General features: G+C 40.2%; 1 protein-coding gene across 1 annotated transcript in view; it reads right to left on the reverse strand.

The window, feature by feature from the left end:
- Window positions 1–6,151: 6,151 nt before the first annotated feature.
- Commd6 (COMM domain containing 6) overlaps window positions 6,152–11,761 on the reverse strand; it is a 9,117-nt gene continuing 3,507 nt past the window's right edge. Inside the window, exons 3-4 of the mRNA XM_027393997.2 lie at window positions 9,362–9,514; window positions 6,152–6,843 (exon numbers count right to left, since the gene is read on the reverse strand). Coding sequence (XP_027249798.1) covers window positions 6,793–6,843; window positions 9,362–9,514 — 204 coding nt within the window. The 3' untranslated portion in view covers window positions 6,152–6,792. The remainder of the gene's footprint in view (window positions 6,844–9,361; window positions 9,515–11,761) is intronic.

Here is an 11,761-nt window from a genome sequence, read left to right on the forward strand (position 1 = left end):
TGAACTCTGAGTGCCAAGATACTGCATTCCTTCTGTTGTTGTTGGTCGGTTGGGGTTTTTTGTTGTTGCTGTGTTTTTTGTTTTTGTTTTTGTTTTGTTTTCGACAGGGTTTTTCGGTGTAGCTCTGGATCCTGTCCTGGAACTTGCTCTGTAGGCTGGTATCGAACTCACAGAGATCCACCTGCCTCTGCCTCCTGAGTGCTGGGATTAAAGGCGTGTGCCACCACTGCCTGACGATACTGCCTTCCTGAATGAATAACTACTTTGATTTTCTTTTGCCTTTGCAGCTTTTTCATCTTTGTTTTGTTTTCCTTTGTTGTGCCCAAAATCTGAAACCCCCAAATCACCAAGAGACCCATTTTGATGCAAAAGCAAAGAGACTTTTATTATATGTTTTAATGAGCTAACCGCATTAACGTGGGCCTTTCATCCATTCATCAAAGCGAATGGTTGGAGAAAGACTCTGAGAAACCACGAGGGGGTATATATCAGATAACATAAGGGACTGTCTAGGGGTGCACAACATTCTCAGGATTGGTGTGCTTCCTGGCTTGGACACCTGTCGTGTGTTGATTGGTCAACTGGTTGTTATGGCCTATAGGCCCTCCCAGGGTGGTTGCTATGCTCTACACTTCACTGTTGTGCACTTATACGTAAAGCATACCCAGTGCCATAAAGCACAGTCTCGACAGCTAGCTTCTGATTGGGCCTGGTCCCTTCAGCTTTTCTTTTCTTTTCTCTTTTGGAGACAGAGTCTTTCTGTGGAGCTCTAGGTGGCCTGGACCCCACTTTGTAACCAGGTGAGTACTGCCACATGTTGAGCTTTTGTGTTTGCTGTTATAATTTTCTTTTTGTTTTTGAGAAAAGGTCTTGGTAATTAATGTAGGTGGCCTCAGACTCACAATCCTCCTGCCTCAGCTCCCAAGTGCTGGGATTGCAGGTCAAGTATGCACCGCCCTCCACACTAGTCTGTTTCGGGTTTATTCCCTATCACACATGCAGCTGAACCAGGACCCCCACCTTCAACTCTGTGCAGTGACATGGAAGACAAACCTGCTCATTTGGACTCATCCTTCTGCTATTTTCTCAATTTACAAAAAAACAAAACAACATCAAAACAATCGCTTTAATGACTTCAGTCAAATAAGTGCTTATAAATGATCTGAATATAAAACTACTTTTGGAAGCTTGCTGGAGTCAAGCAGGCACCATTTTCTGTCATTGTTGAACTTCGGAGAAAGCTTTTAGCAATTCATGCATACCAAACAAAACATAAGTCATCTGGACCAAAACTCACCGCAATTATGCAGCATGTATGATTCAGACCAATAACATGACACAAGCGGCCCTAAATCCTATCTCCAGCCATTGTTGTGGAATATTATTTTAAGATGTGTTACATTTGTTTATGCTGTGGACCATTTGTTTAATGATGCAAAGATGTACTGCATTCTTTTATGCGGCATTTGTTTAACTCTGTGAAGCTGTGCTATTTTGCCTATCTAAAACACCTGATTGGTCTAATAAAGAGCTGAACGGCCAGTAGCAAAGCAGGAGAAAGAAGAGGCAGGGCTGGCAGGCAGAGAGAGAATAGGAAGAGAAATCTGGAGGAAAGAAACCAAGGATCAGGATGAGGAGAAGGACTCCAGGAGCCAATCACCTAGCTACCTAGCTAATCATGGAGTAAGAAGTAAAGAAAGGTATACCGAAATGGAGAAAGGTGAAAGCCCAGAGGCAAGAGATAGATGGGATAATTTAAGAAAAGTTTGCAAGAAACAAGCCAAGCTAAGGCTGGGCATTCTTAAGAGAGAATATGCATCCATGTGTATTCATCTAGGTGCTGGGTGGCAGACCCCCAAGGAGCAAAAGAGTCAAAGAGTAAAAACATCAGGACAAACCATTAGAATATGAACAATATATGTATAAGCTAAAAATGCTCATCTTTAGATTTTTTTCATAAGATATAGTAATATCCAGAATGTAACCAAATTTTATTATGTAACTTTTCATATAAACAAAAACCCAGTAGTATCTCAGCTCAATGAATTTACCATCCAAATGTTGGCAGTTGTTAATGGGAATGACTTACCACCTAAGCCTCTAAACACCTGGACTTCACCCATTCCCAATGCCCATTCCCCAAACCATTGCAGCTAAGGTAGCACTTATTTATATATTTTTGAGATATGATCTCATTATATAGCCTGAGCTGGCCTGGAACTATGTAGACCAGGCTAGCCTCAAACTCAAGAGATTTGCTTGTCTCTGCCTCCTGAGTTCTTGGAATAAAGGCATGTACCACTATGACTGACTGATCATAATCATTTTCTTAAAGCTGTAATACAATTGTCATAGACCAAAATAACAATTTGCTGTTATAAATATTGTCCCATAACTTCTATTACAGTGTTTGAACTAGAATTTAAATAAGATTTCTGTGTTGCCACTGGAGAACTCTTTTAATCTATTGACTCCTTCCCTCTATCTTTGGTGTAGTTGTTGAGTGCAGGAGGAGGGGATTCCAGGGACAAAGGGCTTGGAACTGATTGCTACAGTGAGGACAATCACTGGGATGGTTAAGTCAGAACAAAGAAATAAAATCAAACAACCTTAGTGATCATCACTAAGGTTAATATGAATTTAAAAAGTTTATTATAAATTTAATTTTTTATATTTATCTTTACACGTATGGGTATTTGCCTATATGTGTGTCTTTGTACTGTGTGTGTGCCTGGTGCTCTCAAATGCCAGAAGAGGTTGTCATATTCTCTGCAACTGGAGTTTCAGAGGATTGTGAGCTGCCATGTCAGTGCTGGGAATTGAACCCAGGTCCTTGGATAGAATGGCTAGTGTTCTTACATGCTGAGCCACCTCTGGGGTTTTGACCTGCATTCCCCTGGTAATTTACCATGCCAAACATCTTCCTATATTCTTGTTGGTTGCTGTGTTTTCTTTAAAGAAATGTCTCAAATCAACTGCCCACTGTTAGTTGGCGTGTTTGTTCTTTTGCTTTTGGGTTGATGGGTTTTTGATGGTTTTATTTGTTTTGTTTTTGGTGTTTTTTTTATATTTTCGGGTATTAACTGCTATCAAAATGTATACCTTTTAACTATCTTTTCTAATTTCATAGTTGGCTTTTTCTTCTGATGACTTTTACTCTGTAGGTCATTTGGACATAGGTTATTCATTCTCTAAAGGATAATTTCCATTCTCAGGGCACTTGAATCTGAAAGTCCATTTTGGGTCCAGATGTGGTGCACATACCTGCAATCACAGAGCTCAGGTAGCTGGGGCAGGAGGGTGAATTAGGTTCTAGCTTGGGTTATATAGCAAACTAAGGCTAGCCTGGGCTACATAGTAAGATTCCCCTCACCTCAACAACCAAACTTACAAAAAGATTATTTTAAGAATAATATGAAAATTACAAATTCAAAATCCATACATCTACTTCATCACTAACAGCATGTGCCTAAGAGCCACAGTTCAGTCTCAGACTCCTTCGTTCTAATTACTGCCCCAGTTTTTCACACGTATAGATTTAATTTTACCTGGTCGCTGCTGTCCTGATTCACCGTCTTGGTGAATGGCTCTGGCTCCCCCACACACACACAAGGATTCTTAATTCTTTTATAACCGTATTGAAGTTGAGCAAAGTCTCACCTTAGATCCTCAAATCTGGATCACTTACTCAATTATGTGGCAAAGAAGGCTAAACTCCTGATAAATCATTAAATTACAGCTAAAACTACATATGTATAATTCTTTAAACACAAAATTAACAGGCCTAAAGTTGTGATTCTTCTAAACATTTATGCGCTCACTTTTAAAACCTGAGTTGGGAAAGAAAAAGATGGTTACTATCACATGTAAGGGTGATTGCAAATTCAGTCTGGGAAACAGTAGCTCTTCTAATTACAGATGGTTTTTGCCCTGGCCACTGCCTGAGTTGTTGTCAGCAACTCTACTGGGATAAGTAAAATACTTTATAAGTGCTATTTGAAGCTATTGGGTCATGGGCTTTAGGACTTAAAAAGACAGTTAGTCCTCTCAAGTCGTGGATTTCAAATTCAAGGATGCAAGTGATGAAGCAATGGCCCCAGAGGCTCACAAAACCTATCTTTGGCTGCCAAGATGCCTAAAAGCCTTCCATTTCTGAAGTCAGACTACCAAGCATCTAAGGGGATGGAGCATCTCTTCTTGACCCACTTGGCTCTTGGCTGAACTTACTGGAGAGGCTTGAAAGAATACTGGCCCCATCATAGCATGCGTGTCAGATAATAAGTCATTGCTGTACACATGCATACCGCTCCCAAGAATTCCACAGCTGGGGGCCTGGACTTTTCACCTTGGGCAGACTGATTCCCCATCCTTTTTTAGGGCCATTTATGTTTTTTGTATGTTTTCCTAAGCTTGTGTGACACTTGGAGGGTGTATCACTTATATCATAAAATATTTTCAAGGAGGGTGAGCAAGTAAGAAAGCAAGGTCCTAGGTCAGCATCCTTTGACAAACACATCTTTTTGATGCAGGTGGTTGCATAGGGTTTGCAGAATTTCAAGTCTTCTGATTTTATGTTCATTAATTCCTTCAGATGTGTGTTTCCTGTTACTATGTCTCACACAACTTGTGGAATTTTAGAGTAACCAAATAAAAGAGGAAAATTAAGTAGGTCATTCCAAAGTATCTTGGATTTTTCAAACTGAATTTTAAATGCATGAGGTGCATATTGTGAATGGCTACCATTGGTAATTTCTCGCTTTCTTGTTTTCCTCCCTTCAGTTGACTAGAACTCTAGGATGCCTTTAGCAATCCACTGGTCTCTTTGTCCTCATTACCCTCTACATGCAATGTCACTGGAAGGGAAGAAACATGACTTGCCCTCCCTCACATGGTGAGACTTTTATTTAGGCAAGTCAGGCTATTATTATTCAAAGGAAGTACCTCCAGTGATTTGGGGTCCATCCTTCGGTTCATTCTGAGTTCATTTCAGTACTGAAGTCAGGAGAGCTTGGAAAATGCTAAGGAGTGATTTAAAAACAATGTTTAGGATATTTCTAGCCAGATCCTGCTGGCTTCAGCCCAGTCATATGGCTCTGAAGTTCAACTGCAAAAGGCTGGGAAATACAATTTCCCAATGAGTCTGATAGAAGTAATGCATGAGACACCTTGTCTTATTCCTAAGGGCATGGCATATTCCTGGATGAAATTTCTATTCAGTATGAGAGTAACTGCTTTGCAAATAGGGAATCGGGGGCTACAGTGGTGGCTCAGTGGTTAGTACTGCTGCTTTTGCAGAGGATCTGGGCTTGACCTCAGTACCTACATGGTGGCTCACATCCATCCATAACTCGATCTGGTTCCCTGTTCTGGAACAGAATGTTCTGGTTGACTTTCCACCAATGTGAGGTATTTGTGAAGAATCAGAAATGATGAAGCAAGCAGCCTTTAGCTCACCACACTTGGTTGGTTACTGTTCTATTGCTTTTGAAGAGACACCTTGACCAACGCAACTCTTAAAAAACAAAACGTTTAATAGAGGGCTTTCTAACCAGATAGTGGCAGAGCACACCTTTAATCCCAGTACTTGAGAGGCAGAGGCAGACAGATCTCTAAGTTCAAGACCAGTGTAGTCTACAAAGTGAGTTCCAAGACAACAGGTCTAAACAGAGAAACTGTCTCAAAAAAAAGGGGGGGTGTGGAACTGGCTTAGTTTCAGAGGCTAAGTCAAGCTCATAATGGCAAGAAACATGGTAGGTAGTAGACAAGCACACATGGGTTGAAAGTTCATATCCTGATCTGCGTGCACGTAAGGCAGTCACTGGATCTATCACAGACTTTTGAAACCCTCAAAGCCCACCCTCAGGGACACACCTCCGAATCTTTCCCAAACAGCTCCACTAACTGGAGACCAAGTATTCAAACATATGAGCCTCTGCGGACCATTCCATTCACAGCACAGTGGACATGGAAGGCAGAAATGTGGAGACACCACCAGGGGGAGCTCTGGTTTGTGCTGCACACAGCAGATTACAGGGGATGAATTTTCCGAGAATAGTAACAGCAGAAATAGTGGAATGCTAAGCTAATAGAAGGGTTGGTTTACTTTAACCTGACTGCAAAATTCGGAAGGAAATCTCACTTTTCTCACCAATTCTTTCAAATAATTCCTTTAATTATTTCAAGGGGAATGTTATAAAACAGAATTTGTCCAGTAGCTTTCATCAACGATCACTTTCTTAACTTCATGTAAGTTCTAGACAAGATTTTATTCATAGCTAAATCTGTATCAATAAGATTTGAAAATTTTCTAATATACAAAACTGTGCTACATTTAAAAGTATCCTTTACTCAGATATCTGTTAAGATAAAATTTCACATACAAACATTAGTATTCAACACACTTTTAGCTTATTGACTAGGCAAAGCCTTGGTCACCACTAAAATAATTTGAATATATCAGATTTTTTAAGAAGTTATTGGGAAAAAAATGGGAAGTGAAATTTTTTTAGTTAACTTTTTATTTTATACCCATTGGTGCTTTGCCTGCATAGAAGTCTGTGTGAGGGTGTAGAATCCCTTGGAATTGGAGTTACAGACAGTTGTGAGCTGCCACGTGGGTGCTGGGAACTGAACCTGAACCTGGGCCCTCTGGAAGAGCAACCAGTGCTCCTAACCTCTGAGCCATCTCTCCTGCCCCAGAAGTGCAATTTGCATTGTATAAATATCCTTTGATCCATATGTAGTTCTTTTCTGCATGGTAGAGTCCATTACTTTAGAATCACGAATCAGTTCTCACACGGTTTCAATTACAGCAGCAATTTCCTTGAATTGTCTGTAGAAATTCTGGGAAAAAGAGGAAAATATGAATTTATAGTCTATCTACATAGTTCCTTTCGTTACATATAACCACCACATAAGTTGTCTGCATTTTAATGTTACATCCTCAGTGAAGATCACTGAGAAACAAATACTCCTAGAAAAGAGGACAGAGAATACACAGCAAATCTAAGACAAACCCCAGCAAGACCACAGCTAAAAAACCCAACAGGAAGAACTGTTTCCTGAAGGAAACATTACACATGTAGTCAACTTCTGCCGGTGTCTCGGTACCCTCATGGCACTGGCACAGAAGGCCAGCAAACCGTGGACAGCAAAATCTGCAGATGTTCAAATTCCTTACATGTATACATGGTAGTTGCATGCAGCATCCACATGTTTGCAGTCACTATTTGTCCCATTGTACGCACATGCATATACATACACTCAGCTATAAAAGAAATCCTGCCACTTCCAACACAGTGTCCCCAGAGGACACTATGGTAAAGACAAATCAGACACCACAAGACGGACACTGTATGATCTCACTTATATTAAGAACGTCGACCTCAGACACTGGAAATGGAAGGTGGTTGTCAGGCGCTGGTGGTAGGAGAAAGTGAAGATGTTGGCTAAGGGCACTGACTTAGCTAGCAAGGTGCTGAGGAGCTGATGCGTAGAATGCCGAGTATAGTCTCAGTGCACATTGTGAGACTGTGAGAGGGATTGTAAATGTTCTCAGTGCACACACATTTACACAAACTGTGTGATGCAGGTGATAAATTAGCTCCACGGACAGCCAATGCCCAACATGTATTTTTACCAAATCACACTGCACACATTGAAAACATGTAATTTTTATTTATCAATTGTACCTCAACAATGCTTCAGGGAAAACGTAATCTGTTTACTAATTTACTTACTCCTGAAGAAAAAACCGTAGAAGTGTACTGCACAGAAGAAGGAAGGGCCTGCACACGGGAATGACTGAAATGCGTGAGCTGATCTGGATTTTCAGATTCAGTGGATGACTCCGAACTATACTTCCTTTTCCCACACCCCATTCCTTCACTTATCAACATTAGTAAGAACACGTGTGTAGTCTTGTCTATCATGAGCCCCCTAAATACAGTTTATAAAGAGGAACTCAAAGGTCATACAATGGTATATGACTTTTCCAGAAGCCCAGGATGGGGAGGGAAAGACTTGGCTTAGATATAGAACACCTACTTCGCATGAGCAAGGCCGTAGGTGTGATCCCCACATTATACACAAAAAGGGAAGTGCAGGGCTGAAGAGCCGGCTCCACAGTTATAAGCACCACCTGCTCTTCCAGAGAACCTGGGTTTGATTTCCAGCATTTACGTGGCCATTTACAACTGTCTGAAACTCCAGTCCCACGGGATCTGATGTGCTCTTCTGGCCTCAGTGGATAGTATGTATGTATGGATGTGGTGCACAGATACAAAACACCATACACCCCAAATGAAACAAATAACAAAAAAGGAAACCAAGAACCAATGTAGTTTTAATCTTTTTCAAAAAATTAACTTTTTATTTCCATTTCATTCACTATGGTTGCTTTTCTGGAGTGCTCAACTTTCCTTTGAGAACTGCTTCAGCTACTGAATAGCTTGCAGCAACCAACCCAAAATTGTACATGCCAGTTAAATCAGCTAAGGAATAAGCATCTCTCATAATATACATTCAAAAGGAAATTGGACTTAGTGTTCACTCCGTGTGGTAGTTTTAGAGAAAATAGCCCTTGAAGGGAGTAGAACTATTTGGAGTGTGACCTTGTTGGAGGAAGTGTGTCACTGTAGGGGCAGGCTTTGAGGTCTCTTTTGCTCAAGCTTCCCTCAGTATGTCAGTCAACTTCCTGTTGCCTGCAAGCCAGGATGTACCCACCGTCACATCTGACTGCATACCACCATGTTCCCACCATGCTGACCTGAACTCTGAACCTGTAAGCAAGCCACCCGTTTTCTTTATGAGACTTTCCATGGTCTTGCTGTCTCTTTAGAGCAATGAAAACCCTAACTAAGACACTCCTGTTTTCTTCCTTGGATAGATGGTAAGTAATAATGTCAATATGAATGCCTAAGTTGAAGCAGAAACTACTGAGTTACTTAAATCTCGAGCTAGTAAGGCCCATCAATGGGTATCAGTTCTGAACTGCATTTTGTAAACAGTCTACAAACCCAATGTCAATGTTATCCACAGAAGATTACTTTTGCTTAAAATTATTATTAAACCTAAAGAAAATAGTAAGAAGTTAGAGTAAATACCCTGTAGAGAAGATGAAATATTCCTAAATGCATTCATCGAAAACTGTTAACAGTATTAAAGGATGCTACACACAAATCAATACATCTTATTGAAAAAAACTTACCAACTCTCAGAGAAAATAATTTTAGATTTTTTTTTTTTTAGGATGATCTAAAGTACATCAACTTGCATGTAAATAACATTTTCTCTTAAGAAAGCTTGTATACAGCTTTTGCAACAGAAGAGATACTTAAATTCAGTGAGTTAAACTACAAACCTGAAACTGTGGAATTGTCATTTCGATGGACTTGCTGTTTACTTGGCCAGAATGGTCTGCCACTTTGAGCATCACCGCCACATATGGATATTTGAGCGATCTACATTGGTCAGAGCTCACAGCCATGCCCAGTTTCCACTGAAAATCTATAAGCTTTAACAAAACAGCACAAATATCGCATGAGAAACACCACTGCCTTAAACAAATACCCAATTTCTGTCTTCCATCTTGTATTTGTTTCAGTACGGGTCCTAGTACAATGAAATGGTTTCATTTATGTCGGTGGACAAAAATACGTGGTCAAATGGCAATGGAGAAAACAAAGGGCATAAGCAGAACCAGAAAACAAGTGGAGAAAAGCAAAATGTCAAACAAAGGAACCTAATGGTCTACCAGATGTATAACAGAAGTAAAAGATGTGAAAAGTGGCTTTTTGTAACAGATTTAACTTATTCTCTACTTCAGGGTGCCCCAAATGCTTTGGAGTATTAACCTTTCTTCCTGTTCCATATGTCACAAGTCCTAAAACAGTAGATGGGTGACATGGTCCTTACCGTTGCCCAAGGCACACATGGAAACCACCTGTTATTTCCACACTACAGTGTCAAGCTCAAACCTACTATTAGAATGAGTGGTGATGACGAGGCTTTAGATTTCATCAGTCCCCGTGACGGACACATGCCAGGTGACCAGGTAACATGATATGCAGTGTATGTGCCTGTTCAGTGCCTCACTGATTCACCACAGTTTTATAGGTTATTATTTCCATTTTGCAGATGACAAAACCCAGGTTCAGAGAGCTTAGGTAATGGGCTCAAGGTCACACATTTCAGAAACCAGAACAGAAACCCACGTCTGTTTGACTGTAAAGACTACTATGGTGTTAATCTAGTTCTGGATGATGCTTCTTCAGTGTTGCCATGGCATCAAACAGAACTGGATAAACACAGCTCTTGAAACTCAGAATAAAAGTTTGTCTGTCTTACTTCCAAACATGAGAGGATGCCAGGCAATCAAAATATACTTGCCAATGGTCCAATTTTCTTTTGCAGTGAAACTAATATACTTCTCTGACAGACACAAGAAGAGCTGCTGACTTTCCGGTTTTTTTGTTTTTTGTTTTCATTATTCGGACCAAGAAATAACTTCCAAGGTCCCAACATGCCGGAACCATTGCTTTTTCACAATTAAGAAAAAATTTGTATTTACTCAGGCATGTGTAAGTCAAATGACAACTTGAATTAAGTTTGTTTTCTGCTTCACACATGTTCCAGGGATTTTACTCGAGTCTTAAGCTTGGTAGAAAGCACCTTTACTTTATCCAGTGAGCCACCCGATGATCTTGTAAAATTTTCCTCATAGAGGTGTGAAACAGCTCACTAGAAGTGTTTGGAATTTTATTCCTGATGTTATGTTTTTGTTTGTTTGTTGGTTGGTTTTGGAGACAGGACTTTTCTGCAAAGCTTCACAAATGTGGCTTCACAGAGTAGCTTGGTAGATTTATTTGCAATATATTGTAGTTTTTTTCAAGTTGTTAAACTTGCTTAAAATTATACTTTTCAGCTTTTTGTGTATGAACCATGCAAAAACAAGACAAAAACAAAAAAAACCCAAACTGAATCATATTTCCAAACTCATTATTAATTCTAATAGTCTTGTAAATTATCTTGGCTCTCCTGATGTATGTAATCATATGACCAATCACCAGTAAGTCACTGTGTGGGAGGGATTATAGCACAAGGTCACTCAGATACGCCCAAGTCTTAACCACAGAGGCTTTCTCCATGTGAGAAAGCAGGTATTAGAGATGTAACAAAATTAGGATATTGGGCTGCATTTCCCGGGTGTGATCCTAATGTAATTAGTCTTTGTAGAAGGAAGGCAAGAGGGTCATAGTCAGGAGAGGAAGCAGGAGTTGGAATCACGCACAGGCCACAAGCCAAGAAAGGAGACGGCCAAGAACAGGGAAAGACAGAGAGAGACCCTTGCTCCAGCCATACCCAAACCTTCCTGCACCTTGGCCCTGGAAGACTGGTTTTATACTTTTGACTTCCAGAAGTGAAAGAGATTTGTGTTGCTTTAGGGTAGAAAATTTCTATAACATAAATAAATGAACATCTATAGCCCAGTACAATTCAGTCTTAGGGCATCTTTAATAGAACACATAATACAAAGTGAATGATTAAAACAATCCATGAGACTGAATAAAAACAATAATATCATCAACTTGGTTAACTATGGTTGAAGAGATGGCTCTGTGGTTAAAACTGTTTGCTGCTCTTGCATAGGACCAAGCTTGGTTTCCAGCAACTACCTGGTGGCTCACAACCATCTATAACTCCAATTCCAGAGAATCCAGGGCCTCTTGTGGCCTCTGGTGACCCATGTGTTTTACAGACA

The sequence above is a fragment of the Cricetulus griseus genome (genome assembly GCF_003668045.3).
Source record: "Cricetulus griseus strain 17A/GY chromosome 1 unlocalized genomic scaffold, alternate assembly CriGri-PICRH-1.0 chr1_1, whole genome shotgun sequence".
NCBI classification, from domain to species: Eukaryota; Metazoa; Chordata; class Mammalia; order Rodentia; family Cricetidae; genus Cricetulus; species Cricetulus griseus.